The sequence below is a fragment of the Bolinopsis microptera genome, chromosome 3, assembly GCF_026151205.1.
Source record: "Bolinopsis microptera isolate Bmic1 chromosome 3, MBARI_Bmic_1.0, whole genome shotgun sequence".
NCBI classification, from domain to species: domain Eukaryota; kingdom Metazoa; phylum Ctenophora; class Tentaculata; order Lobata; family Bolinopsidae; genus Bolinopsis; species Bolinopsis microptera.
Genome location: NC_087074.1, coordinates 18,617,898 through 18,642,100, shown reverse-complemented (window position 1 = coordinate 18,642,100; position 24,203 = coordinate 18,617,898). Strand labels below are relative to the sequence as shown.

The window sequence follows — 24,203 nt, the reverse complement described above, 5'->3', positions numbered from 1 at the left end:
ATTTCCTTTTTATTGAAATTCCAGGTCGTATTTTATCAGTGTGCTACATTGTTAAGTAAACAGTAAAAAATTGTATATTGTTTATAATAAGTAAAAGTTTTAAAAGTTTAGTTTATATAATTCAACATGCACTGTAAAACAAAACTTAATATTAATATGTACTGTAAGCGTGTAGTTGTTTTAAACCTGCTACATCTACAGGTAAGCAGATGTTAGCCGGCCCACTCAAGTAACAATGTCGGACCTGAGCCCACATCCAGAAAGTTTTAAATTTCCTCCCAGTTCAATGTTTCTTACCTAAACATTTTCTTATGCTCCTAAAAATGTCAGAATTTCCTCGCAGATTATCTGCTGATCTGCCGCCTTTCTGGGCCTGAGTGGGACAATGTATCAGCTAACATCTCACTACACTGTTACTTACAGTCTAGTCAGGTAACTGGAGATGGTATTTACTTTATTAATTGGGTTTCAGTAACATCGTTACATTACATGGTCTCCTCGCCCCGGTACATTACATGTGCTCCTCGCCCCGTTACATATCCTCACCGTTATATTTCATGTGGAGTTGAGTGACAGTGTCATGTCTTACAAAACCTGGTCTGAGTTAATACAGCAGCTTCTCGCGGAACTAAATAGAAAATGCCTTCCAAAATAATAATAACCATGATGTTTTGGAAATAGCATCGAACAACCACAATAAATCTTATATTTCTATATACAGTATATTATACTAATTTATGTAATGTATTGAACATGCTTACAAATTGACGTACAATAATATAAATTATATAATTATGACACTATCATGCTGATAACACTAACCCTTGCTTTACCCCACTTTAGTTAACCATGTGTAGTACAGCCAGTTTTGGCGCCGCCAACTCATGTGGAACGGAGAGTGTGATGATAAAGAGCAAAACAAACAAACGAACAGATGTTTGTTTTAAGTGTAAAACTGGGCTTCCTTTTGTTCTTATCAGACACGGGGACCCCTTCTGCGGTCCTTGTTTTGATCATCATCTTGTTCACAAATTTAGACAGGTTAGACTTTTGGAGTTGCAGTATTTATAAATAAGAATAATAACACTCGACATTTATACATTGCTTTAGAGCATAAAGGATCTCAAAATCTAAAGATTCAGTTACTGATACCTTAAATACTAGTTATTAATTTATTTGTTACATGTAACCTGGGAAAGTTTGATCCTTGTTGCTAGGATACCGTTATGAAACAATCCGTCAACAGATTAGATGAACTCTCATATTTTTATTTATATAATAAAGTTACAATATATAAGTTATATATAAGTCCATTATGACTTGACATGCTTGAGAGAGACGAGAATAGTTTAGCGTAATATAATAAGTTATATTCCGCCCTATTATACCATATATGGAATTATCTGAGGTATTTGGTGGTCATTATATTGCATAGCCCCAACATTCTATCAATCTAATTGCTTTTCATCCAGGGTCTTGGCAAGACAAAGATTCTGTATCCTGGTGAAACAGTTCTTCTGAATGTGTCTGGTAACGTCTCCTCCCTGGCCATGTTAAATCTTATGGCGACTGGATACGATAAAACGTCGCACAAGAAGATAACTGCATTCCCAAAGATACTGATTATTGATGATAGCTGCTTGTTCGATATGGCAGAAAGTCCAGTTCCTGCCATTCTTCGAATTATTGAAAAAGTTCCTGACATGCCCAAACAAACTTTTGTCATTCCATTTGAACTGATTTTTCTGGAGAATTACCAAGAAAGATGCAGGCAGTTTTGCGAGGACAATGCTACAAGGGCAGTTGTTGATTTGAAGGAAATGGACACTGATTTTGACGGGCTTTCTGAAGCTGCCAGATCTTCTTTTCAGAAGATAAAAACCTCATCTGCGAAAGAAGATATTCATCGATCTCTCCATCTTCAAATATTATCTACTTTTGCTGAGATATTAAAGTCTACCAAAGTGATGATGTCAGAAGTTTCTACAGACTTAGCAGCCAGGCTACTGAACACTGTATCTGTGGGGAGAGGTCTATATGTGCCTAACGAAACACAATATCTAGATACAAGACTTCCTGGTCTTACCTTCATTAACTCTATGAGAGAATTTACACCAAAAGAATGCGCATTTTATCTCCGTCGCCTAGCAATAACTCCAATAACCATTATATCTCACTCAACTCTATCAGATCCAATAGTAGGCAGTATGAGCAGGCTCACAGACACCTTTATATCGGGATTACAAGCTAACTTCCCTTCTACTGTCAGCACTGTCATGAAAACTGGTGCCAAGTTACAGACTGTGTCTAACGCTGGTGCTAACTGTGACGTTTGCTTCTTACCATTGCCACAAAGTGGAGATGTTGTTCAGGATCTGACTCTGTTAGGGCTAGAGGAAGGGCTCTGTTCTGGCTGTCAGATTGCTGTCAGCGAGAGCCACGAGAGTGTCAGGGGACTTATTTCTCGGCGAGCAAATACCAAGGAGATATTAGACGAGTTTCTGATTGATTAGTTCAAGTTCATGTTTTTAATTAACTTATTAAGGTATATTTGGGTTTACTGAGAAAATGTATTGCTTTATTTTCAACCGAAGCTAAAAGATAGCTGTCTTTAAGATGTTACTTAAACTGTCAAATTGATTGAGCTGCATCGGCGTCTTGGAGAGTAAACATTATCTGGGAGAACCATTGGCGCCAAACTACTAGCAAGAAATGTCTTTAGATGTAGAGAGCTTCGCGCTCTACGCCACATTATAGGCGCGCGCGCGCACGACCTGCGCGGACAGCATGCTATTAATTATGGCGCCGGAGCCGTCTCGGCCATCACACGTGTCTGCTGGGCCGGGCGTGAGTTTGCTCGCTGTATTTCTTATCCCAAAACCATCTGGACACTGACAGAACGGGGTCGTCCACATATTAAGTAATCAGCTGAGGGGGGGGGGGGGGGGGGGGGGGTAAAAATGTCCCAAAAAATGATGATTACGTAATATGTATACGACCCCTATCAAACTTTGCAGGGTTGATAGGCACACTACGGGCTGCAAGTATTTGTTGATATTCATGAACAAATACAGAGTACTTAAATATTTGAAAACCCTACCCCTATCAGAGCAAATCCTTCTAATAGTAATACTTTCATTTTAGAGTTTGTCAAACAAATGAGAAATTGTATTCAAAAGCATCAAGTTAATTGAAAATCCTGACAAATATAAAAATAGCGAATCCAGCCAATATAACAAACAACCAACTTAACGATCGAAGCCAACCTTCAATTACTCAATTAGTAACTTGAGGAAATAAATTTACCTTTACCATAAATCAGCTTTGAAATGTGTGCTTTGTGTCTGATTCAAAAAGTTTGAAAAAGGACATTCAATCAATTGGGTTTCTGGATAGGTTGGTTGGCTTCGAAAGTAAACAAACACGGCAAAATCCCATTTACTGGGCTAAATTGTGTTAGACAACTGTGTTTAATAAATGGAAGAAACTTGGCGACCATATTTACCTAGACAACCTAAAAACCTAAAATTAATAATCAAGAAAAAAAGTGCATTTGTGTCAGACACTAAACTGTACATAGAAAGCGCGCATTTGTGGACGGTAATAAACAAATACAATTGAAAGTTATCATTACAACTACGTAAAGTAGTTAGAGTTTTCTCCAGGAAAAATAAATAATAAATTAATTTAATTACAAATAAGTGACTAGATGACATCCTCGTGATCCTCTAAATTATCCTCCATAAGATGGCACTGGTCTGTGTTCATTTCTTCTAAGTCATACTCCTCACAGGCCTCATTGAAAATACCATACTCTACACTGTTATTGTTAGTAGTCACTGAACTGGTATGCCTACTGTACCTCACTGAAGGAGGCACTTTGAACAGTTTACCTGTTAAAAAGTCTTTGAACTTAGACAGTAAGTTTCTTCGCTTACATATGAAACACAGCGCTATCAACGCTAATACGAAAAGAAGCACCACTATCGCAACTACTATATCGATTAAAGAATGGGACCTGGACCCATTGTTCAGTAAATCACACGTGTCACCATGGTAACCGGGAAGACACTCACACACCATCTCCCCTCCAGTAGTGACATTACACTTGCCACCATTAACACACTCACACGTGTTGTCATGTTTACTGTAGCAAGCTGGCCCAGCTCCCTCATCTATCAAACACACACCACACTCTCTGCACTTGTCTAAGACAGCAGGAGACTTGGTCACTACACTGATGTGAGAGCACCTAGGTAACAGGAACTCTCTCCTCACACTCACACTCCTCCCTCTCTTCTCCACACTCCATAAATCCTTCCCTGTGTGGTATATCACGTGGTCCCCAAACACTCTGATCTGTTGCACGTGCTTTAGTTTACTGAGCACTGTTTTAACTCTTCTACCGGAGTAGGAGGCGGAGGAGAGTTGCTGGAGATCGGAGTCGTACCAGTACACTCTTTTAGCAGGCTCGTCCACTGAAATACTCGTTACTCGGCCGTCTTTAAACTGGTAGGTCCTCATATCACTGTTATCTGTTGCGAGGTACTTGCTAACCGATCCATCACTCTTCATCACTCCCAACATCCAGTTCCTGGTGTAGAATATGAGTCCGGACCGGGGACTGAGAGCTAGTTTTTGTACCGGCCGGACAATGTCTGTGTAGACGGTGGTGGAAGCGAGGGTCCGGTTAAGAGACAGGATGTTAACTGAGTAAGAGTTGCAGTAAACTATGTTATTAGTGAGTGGGTTATACTCCAGATCAGCTACACGACCCTCTAGTTCCGTTACAAACACCTCTTGGGAGTCCACCAGCTTGTAGAGTTTGTAGTTGTCCACAATCCCCACTACGAAGTAATAGTTACCAATTTCTGCTGAGTAGAAGGAGAATTTGAAGGAGGCTCGTTCACCGGAGGTAACCTTGGTGAGAGAGGTGGGAGATGAGATCCTCATATCGAACTCGGTGGATATCAGTACCTGAGTGGGCCCTGACTGAAGTTTACAGCTGCTGCCATCGCCTCCCCACTTGACAAACCCTGCTATACAACTGCACGTGTAACTTCCCTTCAGATTAGTACACACCTGGCTACACGTGTTAGGATCTTTACACTCGTCTATATCTTTACACGTGCGTCCGTCACTGTCTAGATAATAACCCAGGAAACAGGAACACTGTCTAGTGTTATCTGGGAGAGGGTTACACACTTGCGCGCATCCGCCGTTATTTGCGCTGCAAGGGTCTCCATGGTTACAGCGCATAATGTCCCGCTGGTTAGTACACACATGTCTCTGGTGCGCAGTGCTGTTATCGCACTTTGGAGCAAATATACATCTCTCCTCAAGGGTCTCATCAGTTTCACAGTCGTAAGCTTCAGGAGCACATTGAGGATAGGAGACTGCAGGGCACAACAACTCATCACTCCCATCCAAACAGTCATCCGCACCGTCACACACTCCCACACTGTCCCTTAGTATTCTCCCGGAGTAGGAACAGCAGAAATCAGGAGGAGCACAGTTAGATCCTGGACACCATACCTCATCATCTTCATGTAAACAATCCACCTCCTTATCACACCAGAAACTGGCGTCCTGGCATCTCCCGCTCTTACATTGTCTCTGGGAGACACCACACTTGCACCCCCTCTGGATCTGGTGGATGAGACTGATCACTTCCTCGCCACAATACCCCTCACAGAGCCAGTCGGAGTCACTCGGGACACACATCCCGTTACAGGAGAGGTAGTTCAGGTCACATGACACAAAACAGCCCTCCTCGTCCTCCCCTCCCTCTAGGTCCCTCCACCCATCACACATTAGGGAGTTGGACACACACCGTGTCCCGAATAACCCATGATCTTGATCACATGACATCTCACATGACTCCTCATCACCACAGTCCACTTCGCCATTACACCGCCAGTTGTCAGGGTAACACAGAGAGTTGCACAGGAAGGTGCCACCCTCACATCTCATCTCAGACTTGTCCTCATCCACACTGTAATAACAGTCCACTTTACCGTCCCCCACTACACTGTCAGAGTAACACTGTAGTCTCTTGTTGTTGTTGAGACACTGGAACCCGCTGCACTCTTCACATCCCTCCTCCTTACCATGACAACAACCCTTCTCATCCTCCCCTTCCAAACAATCTTCAGTTCCATCACATCTCCACAACTCCGGTATACAGGTCTTAGTGCTGTTACAAAGAAACTCAGACTCTGCACACAGAGAAGAGGTACAGGAGTCTTCATCAGAGTTATCAGCACAGTCTTTAAAACCATCACACCGTCTCTCTATAGGGACACATTGGTTACCATTACGACAGGAGAATTGGACCAGGTCGTTGCAATGGAACTCCTCACACCCCATCTCATCACTTCCATCAGTACAGTCCCTGACATGGTCACATTTAAACCTTGTCTCTATACACCCTCCAGACTGACAGGAGAAGTAGATCTCCTCATCACACCTGCTCTCCACTGCCTTACACTTCCCTTTCTCGTACACTTCATCTTTACCTGCACACACACAGGCAGTGTGTAGTTGAGTACCTAATGCATCTACTGCTGTGTTTACACAAACAGCCCCCTCCCCACACGTGTCTACTCCGCAAGCGTTCTCAAGAAGAGGCTGAGAGAGTGGAGATAAGAACAGGATATCAGTATATTCGGTCTCGTTTGTAGTAAGCTGTCTGCAGTCCCAACCTTGGTAAAGTTTACAATCCAGCACCCCTCGCCTGGACATAGCCATATAGCGATGAGATCCAAAAGCTCTGAAACCAGTCAGTATTTCATATGGCATTAAATCTCCACTTTCCAGTAGCTGTGTTTTAGGAGTAGGATACTGCAGCTCAATCTTGTACATACAGAAGTCATGTTCAGGGTCGGCACAGTAGGATGAGAAGTAGTAGAGAGTAGTGGTGATGTGATCAATATCAAAGTGTGAGACCATCTCTCCCCGTCCTGTTACTCTCCTCCGCCTAGTTCCATCTAGTCCAGTCTCTGCTATCTGAGATACACCCTGATACACGTGTATAAAGTACATCTTACCCCGCTGTGGGAGTAGCACTAGTCCTCTGACTTTGTCACAGTGAGTACTGACCACACTAACCGAGGGGCCACTAGGCGGGGAGTACAGCTTTATTTCTCCTAAAACCGGGTCACTCCAGTACAAGTTGCCTGTACTCCAGTCCACTGCTAAAGAGGACACGTGCACGTTCTCTAACGTCCTCCTATTCAGGGTGGGTTTGGTTAGGCTGGTATCCAGAGTGAGCGGGGGCAGGACGTAACGTTTAATAGAGCTTCCCTCAGCAGTGTAGAGCAAGGTGGAGGTAGATGTGATGTGAGTAGCTATGTGGTGCACTGAGTCTGGTAGGTCGTACAACACAAGCTCTCTACTGTGGTTATAGTAGGACACCTCAGAGAGGGAGTAGACGGAGTGGTGAGATAACAGGAGATAAGATAAGGGCGTGTCCGCGCGGCACGTCACATGATCTCTACGATCTAGAGAGTAGCCCGCTACACACCCACACGCGAACCCACCCACAGTATTGTAACACAGCTGGGTACACTGTCTGGCATGTACTTTCAAGTCACACTCGTCAGTGTCAATACAGTACTTCTTGTTAAGGGCCAGTTCGTAGCCCTGATCGCAGGAACAGTAGTAGCCAAGTCTCAGATCTACACACTGGCCATGTTCCAGATCACAGGGACGGGAGAGACACTCGTTAACAGGGTCCTGGTCACACCCTCTCTCGTCTGAACCGTCTCCACACTCATCTACTCCGTTACACACACTCTCCTGCAGATTTAGAGAGTTGTTGATGGTTATCATTTTATCAGCTGTAATCAGTGAAGAACGAATGAAATAATTGGACAAGTAAACTTCGTCATTTCCCCATACGTGGCCGAGTTATTGTTTTAAAACTTTCAATTAAGTTAAATTATCGAGGCATTAGCCAGCTGCAATTAATATTTAATGATTATGTATTAACATCACCGACCTGATCGAGACAGAGTCCAGTATCACAGAGGAAATGGGAGAGAGAGCAGACAGAACAGTTATCCTCATCAGACCCATCACTACAATCACGACTACCATCACATCTGTAGTGCTTATCTATACAAGCTCCAGATAAGCACATGAAGTGGGAAGGTGAACAGTGTGGCGAGACACAGTCTGTCTCATCACTACCATCACTACAGTCGTTCTCACCGTCACAGCGGAGAAGGAGAGGCAGGCAGGAGCTGTCACAGGAGATCTGGTCTGAGGAGCATTCCGAGCATTCCAACTGTGGGAGGTTAGTCAGTTAAAAAACGTTATTTAAGTTAAACAATGTTTAAGGTTATCAATTTGATGCCAATTTATACAATAATAATTAAAATCTCTACAAATAAAACAAAAGGAATTTAGGATAATTTTGAAGGTGGTGAACTAGTGATATGTTGTGAGTACTGAGTATGATATAAAAATAGTATTAAGTAGCAATCAATTAATTATCAATTAGTGATAACTTTAAACGTAAAGCTAATTAGTTAATTAATTCACCTCATCTCTCCTAAGGGACAGTCTCTGTTACCGTCACACTTGTAACGAGGGTGAACACACTGACCGTTATCACACGTCGTGTAACCTTCTTTACACTCGTCACACAATGCTTCGTCACTCTTGTCGTTACACTGAGCCACTCCGTCACACCTAGGTGGGTGAAACATTAACAACCTTTTATAGGAACTTCAACCTTTTACATTCCATCTTTATCATTTACAATAATATTTCTGATTTTAATACTTGACGGTGTTATTATTACTGTGTCAGTTAGTAAGAATGATTACTAACCTTAATAAGAAGCTAACACAAGCGGACCCGTCTTCACAGGAGAATTCCCAGTCTTTACACCAGGTAGTTTCAGTAGAGCAGTCAGTCTCATCAGTACCATCCTCACAGTCAGGTATACCGTTACATTGCGCGCTCGCGGGGAGACAGCGCGCCTCCCCCGACCCTCTCACATCACACCTCACAACACACTGTTCACTGTCACACCCCACCTCATCAGTACCATTGCTACAGTCCGAGTATCCGTCACATGTCCAACTCAGTGGGATACAGTGGTTAGGTTCACACTCAAACGTGCCTGATGCGCACGCCGCGTGTCCGCACAACTCAACATCCTCGTCACTTTTATCAGGGCAATCAGGGTGTTTGTTACACTGGAGCTTACTGTTGATACACTGTCCTGAGTTACAGAGGAAGCCGCTGTCACATAATCCGGTACAGTTCCTCTCGTCACTCCCTCCCACGCAGTCCTGGGCAGTGTCACATCTCAGAGAACTATGCACGCAACCTCCCACCTCACAGTGCCACTCATTCTTCCCACATGTAGTGTTACAGTGCAGTTCGTCTGATCCGTCATAGCAGTCCCTGAAGCCGTCACACCTCTCTGACTCGTCCCTCATACACCTCCTGTCATCACACCTCAACACGCCGATACACTCCTCACCAGTGTAGATACACTGGCTATTTGATAGTGTGTAGTCGTTACTACACAAACACTGTGCAGTACCCGGTACACTCTGAGTACAGAGTTGTGAGCACTGCGCGGCTTTACAGGGTGATTCTGGAGATGAGGGTTGCAGTGAGGCGTGGCCGAGTATTATCCTGGCTGGAAAGAGTGGTGTTCCGTTGGATTGTAGAGTTACTGGAGTGTTACTACCAGTCAATTTGTTGTAGGATCTCAGCGCACCACCAGTAGTGTAGTATACACTGCTCTCAAAATACACTATTTGGTTCACTGTATCTGTAGTAAGAGAGTCTGTGAGAAGATGGGACACCCCAGTGTTGCTGAGTCTGTATAGAGAGTTGTTGAGTGAAGTGTAGTAGATATTCCTGCTGACTTGGTCTAGGTAGAGCTTTACTACATCTTGTAACATAGTGTTACACTCTGTCATGTCAAGTCTACATCTAACTAAAGCATGTTGTGTTGTAGTGTAGTACAGAGTGTTGTACTTTACATCTAACATCACATCAGACACGTCACTACTCAAGGATCTGAGTCCTGAGTACTGAGTGTTACTCATCATTAGAGTGTTATCTTCTATCCAGTAGATATTATCATTAACCCAGTCCACAGCGACACTCCTGATCTCCCTCTCTCTCTTCACTTTAACATCTACTGTGTGTTTCCCTGTCAGATTTATAGCCAGTATCTGACCTCCACTAACTGCTATGATGACACCAGTCTCAGAGAACAGATCAAATGAGATATTTCAGGACTGTGCTGGTATGTGAGAGATGTTACAGCAGAGAAAACACCTCCTCCCAACTGAGCGGTGTAGAGCCCACTGTTGGTTGTAAAGTACACAGTTGCAGGACTGGTCGCTTCACATGTCTTGTTGTCTGTGGTTGACATGGTGTAACCATCGTTACATGCGCATTTCCCGGATATACAGCTCTGAGAGCAGTCAGTGTCAGTGTCACAGGAACAGTTGTCACATGTTACAGAGTCAGTGTCTTGAATAGCAGGGCAGTTCAACTCATCTTCACCACCAGTACATTCTGATGTTCCGTCACAGACCCAGCCTTGTGGTATACACTGTTCCGCATCACACTGAAATTAACAGCAGTTTAGTTTACTTATTGAAACATTTTGGAATTCCACATGGAATGGTCGGGTTTCTTAGGTGTTCATAAAATTGTCAAAAAGAGGAGGATTTCAAATATTTACCTTAAACTGAGATTGTGGACAGAGCAAATTGTCGAAGTCACAGAGCTCATCTGTAAATAATGTCGTATTGCTGTTACAGTCAGCTACACCGTTACAAAACAAGTCGCTAGACAAGCAGGTCCCATCCCCGCAAGGCAGCGTCCCTGAGACAGTCATTATTATACATTATTATGCATCGACACAGTACATACACGCGTACACTGACGTATTATTCTGGGGAGGTGGTCGATTATCGTTTGGCTGGCAGCACCGAGGGAGAGCGTAATTTCTTAAAAAGCGCGAAATTTCTAGAGCTAGAAATGAGACGCGCGCGCCGACTTTACTACTGGAAGTAAATCGCGTCTTCCAGTCTATATTATTTGTAGACCCTTTCAGCGCCTACCACGCTTGTTACAAATGGTATACAAGGTTCAGAGTTCAATAAATACGATCCGGAATCGCAGAGTTATTAATGTAATTGGAGCAGTAGTAACATCTGGGTTATAAAATATGAAAATATGCACACGCCTCTCTGGACAACCGGGTGGGCAACATACCACCACAATTCCGCAAATACCTCCAAGTAAATCCACTTACCGTTGTGACAAGTGGCGTTTTGACAGTTCATCTCATCGGTTTTATCTTTACAATGCACGACACCATCACACAGGTACTGAGAGTCCAGACATCTTCCGTTATCGCACGACAGTTGTGTTGGGCTGCAGCCTCCGCCCTGTACACATTGTTAATTAATTGCAAGTAACGGTCAGAAGATATTATCATTAGAGGAAAGAACGAGTATATTATAGTATATTATAGTATAGTATATTATAGTATTAAGTATTTTGTTGCTGTGTTCATCCTCGTGGTTGTAAACTTTATAGCTTGTTTTTATTTAAATCCTCTCGAATCATCTATATGTTTGAAAGACCCTTTCCAGAAAGCCTCTGAATATATCTATCTACTAGATAAGCTAGTAGCTACTCATAGAGAATGAATGTACATATTAAACGTTCATTTATTTACCTGTGCCAAGTATTACATTCCTATTTCATGTATTACATTCAGGAGTAGTTTTTAGGCTTATTATTGGAAATTGCTTATTTGTAGAGTAAAAGTGGAGCCACTGCTCTAAATACAGTACTAACATAGAAATGAAGCAGTTATAAGCGAATGGCTTCATTTAAATTCATTAATGCACTACAAAGTCTCTGCCGGAAGTAAGTTAAGTAGTACATACTACATTGTACGTATTGTGTACTTTTATTATTGCTGACTCAGTAAGTACATGTTCAATACGGAACTTGACTATTATTGAACAATGCACAAGTACTCATATATCATTAAAAGTACACGGCGGCATATATTTAATAATAGCCTTTTTGAAATAAGTCTACTGTTTATAATATGTGATGTTAATACTCGATGAGAAGATGTTTGTAAAGTAATAGTATAGAGCAAAGACCTGGTCTAATACTGATTAACGTCCCTTTCCTTAAATTTCTTGGAAAATTCTACTTATTCAATTCTTTTTGGGTTTACTTATTGACATGCATTATAGCGTTTTTTAGCTCAAAAAGTCTAAATTGTCTCCATTTTTAAGGGAAACAATGAGTTACCAGGGGCGTTACCTTGACAACAATAATGCGAGTCTATACTTAGTCAGCTCCGTCCTGTGCACCAGAGTTACCAAGGATAACAGTTTCTCTAGATTGTTAGGAGCCTTCAGTAGATCAAATATAATGTATCTTATGATATGTGGATATAAAATGTTCTGTCGCACATTAAAATTCTTTGATATATATTCCATATCTGACAGCGAGTTAGGAGATATTAAAGTGACAAGTGCGATATTTCCCTGAGATCGAATCCTTGGCAACCAAAAAAAAGAGCACTTGCTAGTCATCATAAATTTACCGCTGAAGCTGGAGGAAAAGTGCTTTAGATTACCAACTTAAATTTGATGTGAGATTTTCAAAGAAAAATGCAGACTGCACTCCGAGCTGTATTTTATTGGGGGTTGTGCTGTTGAATTATTTGATAGACTTGGACAAGGGACAGCGACAGTCAACACATTTACACCATGGAGTTTAACTCCCACCAATATCTAAGTCTTTAATTAAGAGACTAGACTTTAATTGTGTCATACGAGTTATAAAATGTTAAGAATACCTCCAAATATCGCCCAATCCTGAACAGAACTATTTCAGTAAACATTGTCTGGAATTTTACGGCCAGTGTCCAATCCAATCAGTTATCGCACACCACAAATTTGGTTCTGATGAAACTCAAAACTTATATAATATAAACTTTTATCAACAAAACACGATAAGGTGGTCTTATTCCACTTCATTTCTGTAGAAACTTGAGTACTACAGAAATGCAATATAATAAAACGAGTACACGAGTCTAGTTAAAGTACCATACAAGACACAGCTGAATACACTAAGCAATGTACTCACCCCACAGCTTATATTAGCGATGTAGTGCAGAATTACTAACACTAGTGCACGACCCATCAGTCTGTCAGATTAACATAGTTTTCTAAAAGAGCAACGGAGATAAAAACTAATCTGAGATAACAGTAATGGTAATTTCAACAAAACATAATAATTGACAAGAAGCCAGCAACTGCTGGCTGCAACACTATGGGAATCTCTGCGGATAAGAAGCAAGAAAAGAAAAAAATGCCAGTAAAAGACTACAACTTGCGGCGAGTTTCAGCTGAAATATTTGAGATACGCTCTGTTGATAGAAGTATGTGCACTGCGTTTAGCAGAGGGGTAAGTAAGACGAGGCTGCTGGTGCTGCTGTCAGCTAATAAATCAGCCCGCCAAACAATAAAAACCAAGATACCAGCACTAACTGTCAGGAATTTGCACCCTCTGTTCAAATACTTCGCAGGCGGAAGCAGGCCTGAAACTGTCACTACTTGTAATTTGACCTATCAAATTTCAGGAGCCGACATTCTGTTTCAGGAGGGTTTCCACTCGGTGACACGCACCGACCCGGCCCCACGCTCCATTAATCTCAACATCAACACCACTTACCCCGGCTTCACTGCTTCCAACACCACTTTAAATCTACTCTAATTCTAATTTAACCGCAATAACACCCGCTTTATTTCAACTTATCATAATACTTCAGTAACTCTGTAGTTTTACTGCAAAAACCCCGCCACTCGAGTTACTACTCTAATTTAAATTTGTTGTTGAGGTGTGGTGGAATAAGGGTTCAACACGTGTTTAACACGTGTGCTATTGACAGGAAACAGGCGTTTAATGACAGTGTAATAATTCACTCTTCTCCCTCTTCTCACTCACTTTTCTGAGAAACGGGAAACCTCTCCCAGCTGCTATAAATACTTTGTCTCGTTTTATTGAGAACTCGTGCAGATCCCAGCACACCTCATCTATAGTATATAATGCACAGTATATATACTAGTATAAAGTATATACTATAGTGTGCAGTATAATGATTACGTCACACTCTGTTATAACGTCATACTCTAGTATACTAGTACAGTATAGTAGTATAGTATACTAGAGTAATAGACTAGTATAGTATGCTAGCTCGCTCAAAATACGATCTCGAAACAGGTGACAATAAGAAAGGTAACTGATGACAACGACAAAGGTAGAAATTAAACCTTCAGCTGTCTAACATTTGGAGGATCCGTCATCGCTATTTTCTCCAGGACAAGAACCCCGAAATTTTTCTGATAAATTACAAGTGGTAATGAAGCCCACCACGTTCTACCCTTCAGGTTAATTTCAGGAGTGGTTATCAAGTCGGAGTGTTATTAAGTCACTCGGAGTGGTTATCAATTTGGAGTATACAATATAACGGGACTAAGGAAATCAGAGCGCAACATCAACCGTAATGCTAATAATAACTCTGTCTCAATACCATAAGCACGCCATCACAGAATCAATTTCACTGCATACCATCTCAGTTACACTGCCATCAATTCGCCAGCAAAAACGGCATGACGCTATGCGACTGATAACAGTCGTTAAATTTTTAAATTTTGGAATAGCTAGCTAGCCGTAGCTAGGCGCCTGTTTCCACTCTAACAACTCTAAAAGCGCATTAATATGATAATTTCAACTAAAGGCAACTTTATATGTGCTCAGCTATGTTTTGTTCGACAAGCTCCATTATATACATTTTAATCGTTTTAATGAGATCTAATCTTGTGTGAGTTTTGAGTTTGAATTGATAACACTTATTATATTTGTATATATTATTTTTTGAGTAAACATTGGCTGGTACTTCGGGCCGGTCCCCAACCAACCAGGCAGTGTGTTATTAATTAAGTCACTCGGAGTGTTATTAATTAGAAGTAGCAAACAGGCGTGGAGTGTAAACGCGGAAATAAGCTAATTAAGGGAAGCAACAAATTGTAGTTACTAACCTACACTACTAAACTGTAACTTTACTAACCTACACTACTAAACTGTAACTTTACTAACCTACACTACTAAACTGTAACTTTACTAAACTGCACTACTAACTCACTAAACTGCACTACAGGCACTAATATACACACATTACCTAACCACTGACACATTACCCATTTACCCAGTACAACACCCCCCAGTTTGAAACAAAACACAGAAACAATGGCAGGAAGAAAGGAGCCAGAGAAATGGGGGGAGTTTGAGAGAATGGGAGAAGTGGGGGGACAATGTGGGGGGTAGTTTTACTCCCCTTACTTCCGATATGTCCGGGTCATTGTTTCTACCGATATTGTGAAACAATACCCCTCCCCCTATCACATCTTACCACGATATTAAACTAATAGTTTAGAACACTGTGCCAAACTGTACCTTACTAAGAAAATGTTGTCATTTATCTAAAATGTTGTCATTTGTTTATTTCAAATTTACGTTTCTATTTAATTTAGGTGTACTGTTTAAAATCAAAACACATAGTAGTGCATGGATAGGAGGATTCGCGGCGCTTCTATAAATCATAGATGCAGAAATAAAACTTACAGAAACTTTTAAAAACAAAAGGATGGCACAATGGGCTCAAACTAATCCTCTTCAATTTAAAATGTTACATTTCTTTTAGTGACTAACCAAGCAGAGAGCTTCATCTGAGAAGTCAGAACAGTCGTATCTCCCATCACATCTCCATAGCAACGGTATGTAACGCGTACTGAAACACGTGACTTACTATTAAATGTGCAAATCAAGTCATTCATCTTGATCCTATAGAATGTTCACAACGTTTTAAAAGTTAATAAAAAAGGTCTAATGTTTTTAATCCTGCCACTTCAACGGTAAAAAGGGAAATGTTTTAGATATTTCGATTTTAAAGTTCCTTCCCCAATCCAGTTACACGACAATATTGATCCAGACATTGACCCTTAACTCCCAATTCCACCAACTTCTGTTTTACAGGGCCAATTATCGGAAATTAGTGTGCACAAGAACAGAGGTTTGTAAGCAGACATAAGCAGGGGAACATAAGGGGGAACATAAGGGGGAACATAAGGGGGAACTGCCAATTAACGTAACGTGTACACTGTTAATATGGATATTGACATACTAAATTATAGTGCTCATATTCCGACGCGTTATTCCCTCAAATCTGCTACATTCCGATACTGCGAACACACAATGTTGCAATATCTGCGATACTTTTTATATTGACGACAATCAACACAATTACAGAACCAGACGTCGACACTTTCCCTTAATCAATACTTCACATAGTGTGATGTTACTAGACAGTATTTCACATAATGTGAGTGTTATTACAGTATTATATCTTGTCCAGCAGACTAGTTACTAGCAGACTAGTTTCTAGTCTAGCAGACTAGTTTCTAGTCTAGCAGACTAGTTACCTGTTAGAGTGAAAGCACTTGAAGGAGTGTTCCCTGAATTCTGCACAGTTCAGTTCATCACTCCTGTCTGTACAATCCTGTACTCCATCACACCACCTCCCAACACTTACACACCCTCCTCCACCACACTTCATCTCCTTCTCCTCGTCACACTCACATGGGGTGTTACCAGGGGCGTTACCATGACAACACGTGACATTGTCATGACAACACTGTTCATCTTCAGCACGTGGACATTGAGGGACTGAGTCACACACATTGGAGGAAGGAATACAGAGTCCATCACAAACGAATCCCTGTATAGTATGGCAATTTTATCATTCGACTGTGCAAACAAATTATGGGATCGGATTTTCAACATAAACTTGATCTATAGGCCATAGGGTCCCTAGTATGTAATATCTAAAAATCGGTTTTTTATAATTCGGAAAATAACAAAGCCTTCTCTATTACCATCAGCCTTTTCCCAAGGGAATCGAGTTTGAAAATTTTGTTCGTGCTACTAGGGTCCCAGTTTATGGGGATCAAGTTGTGTAAGTATTGTAACCATGGAAACCAGTAAGTAATAAGTATGTCTTAGTACTGACCTCACATTCACAGTTCTTCTCATCACTGTAATCCCAGCAGTCATTCACACCGTTACACTTTACATCTGTAATAAGGGGTAACGGTTACAGGGGTTACAAGTGTTAGAGTTGGGTAACGGTTACAGGGGTTACAAGTGTTAGAGTTGGGTAACGGTTTCAGGGGTTACAAGTGTTAGAGTTGGGTAACGGTTACAGGGGTTACAAGTGTTAGAGTTGGGTAACGGTTACAGGGGTTGCAAGTGTTAGAGTTGGGTAACGGTTACAGGGGTTACAAGTGTTAGAGTTGCTAGGGTAACAGTTACAGGGGTTACAAGTGTAAGAATTACAAGGGTAACGGTTACAGGGGTTACAAGTGTTAGAGTTGGGTAACGGTTACAGGGGTTACAAGTGTTAGAGTTGCTAGGGTAACGGTTACAGGGGTTACAAGTGTAAGAGTTACAAGGGTAACGGTTACAGGGGTTACAAGTGTAAGAGTTGCTAGAGTAACGGTTACAGGGGTTACAAGTGTAAGAGTTACAGGGGTAACGGTTACAGGGGTTACAAGTGTAAGAGTTACAGGGGTAACGGTTACAGGGGTTACAAGTGTAAGAGTTGCTAGAGTAACGGTTACAGGGGTTACAAGTGTAAGAGTTGCTAGAGTAACGGTTACAGGGGTTACAAGTGTAAGAGTTGCTAGAGTAACGGTTACAGGGGTTACAAGTGTAAGAGTTACAGGGGTAACGGTTACAGGGGTTACAAGTGTAAGAGTTGCTAGAGTAACGGTTACAGGGGTTACAAGTGTAAGAGTTACAGGGGTAACGGTTACAGGGGTTACAAGTGTAAGAGTTACAGGGGTAACGGTTACAGGGGTTACAAGTGTAAGAGTTGCTAGGGTAACGGTTACAGGGGTTACAAGTGTAAGAGTTACAAGGGTAACGGTTACAGGGGTTACAAGTGTAAGAGTTGCTAGAGTAACGGTTACAGGGGTTACAAGTGTAAGAGTTACAGGGGTAACGGTTACAGGGGTTACAAGTGTAAGAGTTACAGGGGTAACGGTTACAGGGGTTACAAGTGTAAGAGTTGCTAGAGTAACGGTTACAGGGGTTACAAGTGTAAGAGTTGCTAGAGTAACGGTTACAGGGGTTACAAGTGTAAGAGTTGCTAGAGTAACGGTTACAGGGGTTACAAGTGTAAGAGTTACAGGGGTAACGGTTACAGGGGTTACAAGTGTAAGAGTTGCTAGAGTAACGGTTACAGGGGTTACAAGTGTAAGAGTTGCTAGAGTAACGGTTACAGGGGTTACAAGTGTAAGAGTTACAGGGGTAACGGTTACAGGGGTTACGAGTGTAAGAGTAGCTAGAGTAACGGTTACAGGGGTTACAAGTGTTAGAGTTGGGTAACGGTTACAGGGGTTACAAGTGTAAGAGTTGCTAGAGTAACGGTTACAGGGGTTACAAGTGTAAGAGTTGCTAGGGTAACGGTTACAGGGGTTACAAGTGTAAGAGTTGCTAGGGTAACGGTTACAGGGGTTACAAGTGTAAGAGTTGCTAGAGTAACGGTTACAGGGGTTACAAGTGTTAGAGTTGGGTAACGGTTACAGGGGTTACAAGTGTAAGAGTTGCTAGAGTAACGGTTACAGGGGTTACAAGTGTAAGAGTTACAGGGGTAACGGTTACAGGGGTTACAAGTGTTAGAGTTGCTAGAGTAACGGTTACAGGGGTTACAAGTGTAAGAATTACAAGGGTAACGGTTACAGGGGTTACAAGTGTAAGAGTTACAGGGGTAACAGTTACAGGGGTTACAAGTGTTAGAGTTGCTAGAGTAACGGTTACAGGGGTTACAAGTGTAAGAGTTACAAGGGTAACGGTTACAGGGGTTACAAGTGTAAGAGTTACAGGGGTAACGGTTACAGGGGTTACAAGTGTTAGAGTTGGGTAACGGTTACAGGGGTTACAAGTGTAAGAGTTGCTAGAGTAACGGTTACAGGGGTTACAAGTGTAAGAGTTACAGGGGTAACGGTTACAGGGGTTACAAGTGTTAGAGTTGCTAGAGTAACGGTTACAGGGGTTACAAGTGTAAGAGTTACAAGGGTAACGGTTACAGGGGTTACAAGTGTAAGAGTTACAGGGGTAACGGTTACAGGGGTTACAAGTGTAAGAGTTGCTAGGGTAACGGTTACAGGGGTTACAAGTGTTAGAGTTGCTAGAGTAACGGTTACCGGGGTTACAAGTGTGAGAGTTGCTAGAGTAACGGTTACCGGGGTTACAAGTGTGAGAGTTGCTAGGGTAACGGTTACAGGGATTGCAATTACGGGAGTTACAGTTACTGGAGTAACATATTATATTAGGGTAGCAGTTACTAGGGTAACAGTTGCTAGAGAAATAGTTCCTCCATTTCTGTAATCAGATTGTTTTTTTCAGTTTTAAACTAATGCCAACACTACAAATCTATTTCATGTATTGGGTATAATGTTATAGAATGGAAGCGTTGTAACCAGGTGTAGCTAGTCCACACCCTATCTGCATAATAGGAAGAATTAGCTTCACTTTTAGATGAAATGTTCTGATAAGTAAAAAAATTTAAATTTCCATTATCTCCTCATTAACAAAACTCAAAACTAAACCGCAGTATCGATAACAGCCAGTACAAAATACGAAAGTCAGGATTATTATGTTTTCAGTTCAACAACTGCCAGATTTAATACTTTTACAAAATTGCAGAGCATTTAAACTGCCTTATCTCATTAAAAAACGCATTATTGATAAGACACTGCTAGTTAGTAAGAAGTGTACCTTTAGAGACGAGTAGACCAGAATCTTGGCAGACGAATAGCTGCCCTCCTGTACTATCCATCTGACAGTAATTCTCATCAGAGTTACCAGGGTTACCAGGGTTACCAGGGTTACCAGGGTTACCAGAGTTACTGTAACCAGTCCCACAGAAACACTCTATCTTATCTACACTACCATCGTTATCAGTTGTAGTGTTGCCACGGTTACCAGAACACAGTTGATGACAGTAACTGGAACTACATAAGGAGGGCGTCGAGAATGCAACAGGAATCATCAGTACCAGATCACTGGAAATATAGGTTAACATTAAAACCTTTAGAATAGTTTCAAATATAAAGTCTACAAGGTTAACATTAAAACCTTTAGATTATCTTCTTTGATACCAAATATGGGCCTATAACGTAAAACGTTGAGTTGAAACGAGTTAGAAATAATCTGAGATATATCAAAACAGTTAGATAAGAAAACGGAATAACCTGAGATATCCAAGATAAGGTAAAATGAAAGTCTCCAGCTGAGAGACAAGATCCAGGACCAACACCCCGTTAATCTTACTACCCGTGATGTAGAGAGTGTTGTTAAAAACACTCATACTCGTTACACTCACTACTGTACTCAGCGAGAGTGGGGCTAGCTGGGCACTTTGCCAGGTATTGTTGTAGGTCAGCACGTGCACATACTTCTCGTATTTATCCAACAGGTACAGTCTGCAAATAGGGGGTTTTACAGTGTTCTGATAGGTTGGTTTGTGTCACGTGGTGTGAGAACTATGCTTAGATTGGTCGGTATATGTCACGTGGTGTGAGTACTGGGTGCCTATTAGTTTTGTAGATGGCACGTGGTTCATAGAGGGTCTAACGTTCCTAAGTAATTACATTCATTATTAGGTCCTGTTTTTATGGTATTTAAAACTCTTAAACTCAATCAAGTGAGCAATATTCTCACAAAATCTCGAAGTGTGACAAAAACGAAGAATTACAGTGTTACACCTCAGTAAATGGACTATGCAGGCTAATGCTATATCACTGAACACTAACGACTGGCAAAAATATTCTCGTGATCGATTATTGAATGAGTTTTACAGAGGAGGAAATCATTGTTAGGAGAATGAACTTCTTAACACAATTAACGCATCTTTAGAAAAGAGGAAATTGTTAGTGGTGCTAGGATTTAAGTTATTAATTTGAATGAGCTTATCTGAAAGTTCCACATGACCGGCCTATGAGTGTGTTTAACCTGTTGTTTTGATCTTTAGAGAGTACAAACTGGAAACTTAGGACTGAACTGCAAATCACTGGCTAGAATTTACCAACTTGAAACTGAACAAAAAACCACATGAATTGAAATTAGACTTTAGAGAACTAACCGTTTAGTGACAGAGTCCACAGTAAATAAACAGTTAGTACTGGAGAACTGTTGGAGGGGTTGTGTTCGTGGGGAGTTTCCGTTATATTCAAACTGGTATATCTCACTCACGGAACCTACTTGCACTAACACGAACAACCACCTGGCGAGAGGGCAATTACTTTAAATCATCATAATTATTAGCTAGTTATATTAATTACTATCAAAATACATAATACAATGTAGTCAAAAATTATAAATAGCTGATATTATTGCGGTTTAAAACAAAAGCCGAAAAGGCCATAAATTAAACTTTATTGGGTATTAAAAACGAAATGTTCTATATAATCTAAAAGGAGATATTCCTTACATGTCCACTGTATCTAATTTGATGTCTCGAACTGTTTGAAGCTTCTTTTTGAAGTGTATGATGGGTTTAATGTACTCCCCCAGCTTGGAGATGTATATCGTCTGATTCAGACTATCCGTGAAGAAGAGAAAACCTGAAACAATTAGAAAGTTTATTTTCCTGCTGTACAGACTACAGGGGCTAACTTAGCCCTCATACAGGACTGGATAGGTCCAACAGGGAACCGTATTATAACAGTTCTTTATTTTAGTACTCCAAATAAAAATCGCTTTTTATCATTAAACTCAGATGATAGTCCAAACCTGTTTGTGGGTCAAGAATAAGATCGGTCACTTCCATAGTTTCAGGAAAAGATAAAAGAGTTTCACTTATTGAAGAGTCGAGGGCCTGCTTCTTCAATTCACTGAAGGTCTTTGTAGTTAGTCAATTAAATAAGACATAAGTGTTTAACAACTTATGCATTAGTGAATATCAAAAATTGATTGATTTAATGATCGTTCTAAAGAAAAAGTATCAGTGGGAATAACAACACATCACAGAAATTAACATTTTCTTACTCTCTATTTAGAAAGTAAATATGTCCATTTAGTTCATAGAACTGTACACTATCAACACTAGCACTTCTTTGAGCAAGTACTTCGTTACTTTTATCCTTGATAGCAATGATACTCTTTTCGTGAACTGCAAGCACAGGAAACCCTGCAAAGTACTCCTTGAAGTTATGGAAATTATTTGACCTAAGGTAAGTAAAACAACCATTATTCCAATTTCCTTAAAATTTTACTTTAAAATGTTGCCTAAACGTTTGTTGGTTAAAAGATCAGGGCTTTTGAAAGAGTAAAAGTTACATTAAAATTGTAGCCAGTGCATATTGTTATAATATGGGCGAAATCTCATATTTTACCAATTTGTGAAATTGCAGTAAATATTGAAAATTATAACTACAAGGCTGTAAGTGTAATTAGCTCAGAATATTGCAAAATTTGCACCTTGCTTTCATTTGATACAAATTTGACTAATAGCTGCTCTTGGCAGCAGTAAATTGTTTATTGATTTATTTCCTGACACATAAAAATCCTGCATGTTCATTAGAAGGATACAGTTTTAGAATTTTTATTTCGGTCACATTGTAATAATTAAATTAAATGTTAAACCTGTTTTGTGAACAGCTTGAGAAGAGCATGTTTGATAGATGAATACTAGCAGAGCAATCATCATATTTTTTCATAATCTATCCATTCATCCTGAAAAATGTAATTTTAAATAAAACTGATTATCTTGGTTCTACACCCACTTAAAATTGCGGTGGCAAAAATAAAATATTCGAAGACTTTATCTTCTGATAATGTAATGATGGAATATTTCATCTAGTTATATCATTGTAAAAATAAACGTTTGTTTTGTAAAAAGAAAAAGAAACTTTCTCCAACCGAGCTAACAATTCACAAATGCTATATTGTCTGTCAGTATGTTTAGATTTACATTTAATATGTCATCCCTCTGGAAGAAAAGAAGATGCACTAATATATCTAGCTCCAATTGTCTGTGTTTTGAAAAAGTGTAAAAAGCCATAGCTACCACCACATATGGTGATTTGAAACTTTCACAAATATTACATTTACAATACAGCAATTATAATTAAATTAATCGGCAACTTACACTTTACAGCCATATTGCATCAATTATGAACGTAAGACTGCATTTGGTTGATGTCAAGCATATGAGAGATTTCGAATTCTTTAAATTTTGAAGGCTCTCCAATATTACAACAGAACCCACCTCAGTCGCTGTTTGTTATAGAGATTGGGTATGATGGACGCAGTGGCGTAACTTAGGGCCCCGCAGACCCCGCTGTGCGGGGGGGCGCCGTATAAGGGGGGCGCAATTTTCCTGAATTTTAGGCCCTTTCACTGATAAAATGCCTTGTTTGTGTATTTCCCTGTCCAATTTAGCGTTCGGTCGACGCGAAAAAAATATTTGGGGTACCCTTTTTTGCTTCAGGGGGCGCAAAAAGCTGTAGGGGGGCGAGAAAAAAAGTACCCGACCTTTATTTTTTTATTTTTTTTTTTTAGGGACAAAAATTCTAGGGGGGCGCTTTTCGTCACTGAGCGGGGGGTGCCAACAGGCAAAGTTACGCCACTGGATGGACGCTTGACTACAGCTACAGACTGATCATTTAATATATATATACATGGTTCATAAATGGTTTAATTGTCATTGATCAGCTATAATAACATCATAGACTAGTGAAGACTGACAGTGGCGTAGCGTTGCCTGTTGGCGCCCCCTCCCTTTTTGGTGCCCAAATTAGGTGATTTTAGAGGATACGCCGGTAAAATCTCTAAAAAAGTGTGTATCTAGAGCAAAACGCACAGTTTTGCTAGTACTTTAGTTAAGTTTTCGAAATTGTCCCACATTCAAACGGCGCCCTGCTGCACAGTGGGGTCAGCGGGACCCTTCGTTAAAAAAATATTTACTATCTTTACTGCAGATGCTTTTATCTTTATTGTGGGGGGGGGGGGGGGGGGGGCACCCTGATTTTTTGTGAGATTTGATTTTGAGATAGCAATTG

At 40.7% G+C, this 24,203-nt stretch overlaps 2 protein-coding genes across 2 annotated transcripts; one reads left to right on the top strand and one right to left on the bottom strand.

The window, feature by feature from the left end:
* Window positions 1-844: 844 nt before the first annotated feature.
* LOC134812660 (cytoplasmic tRNA 2-thiolation protein 2-A-like) lies at window positions 845-2,602 on the top strand. Its single transcript, XM_063820155.1, has 2 exons — window positions 845-1,041; window positions 1,473-2,602. Exons 1-2 carry the CDS (start codon window positions 850-852, stop codon window positions 2,511-2,513), a joined length of 1,233 nt encoding a protein of 410 aa, XP_063676225.1. The 5' UTR covers window positions 845-849; the 3' UTR covers window positions 2,514-2,602.
* A 577-nt stretch (window positions 2,603-3,179) lies between these two features.
* Window positions 3,180-22,877, bottom strand: LOC134813265 (low-density lipoprotein receptor-related protein 1B-like). The gene is given in 18 exon segments (XM_063820955.1): window positions 3,180-7,800; window positions 8,003-8,290; window positions 8,435-8,453; window positions 8,548-8,697; window positions 8,839-10,221; window positions 10,224-10,606; window positions 10,724-10,866; window positions 11,300-11,435; window positions 15,790-15,868; window positions 16,560-16,855; window positions 17,147-17,211; window positions 19,918-20,204; window positions 20,394-20,624; window positions 21,284-21,424; window positions 21,632-21,764; window positions 21,934-22,034; window positions 22,189-22,330; window positions 22,786-22,877. Coding segments are annotated over 18 exon segments (8,136 nt in total). The 5' UTR covers window positions 22,850-22,877; the 3' UTR covers window positions 3,180-3,705.
* Between the last annotated feature and the right edge of the window lie 1,326 nt (window positions 22,878-24,203).

Bases quoted from the DNA above. Each gene is read 5' to 3' on its own strand.
- LOC134812660 (XM_063820155.1), top strand. From the start codon at position 850: ATGTGTAGTACAGCCAGTTTTGGCGCCGCCAACTCATGTGGAACGGAG. The intron at 1,042-1,472 runs GTTAGACTTTTG...CTTTTCATCCAG, and splicing joins TTGTTCACAAATTTAGACAG to GGTCTTGGCAAGACAAAGAT.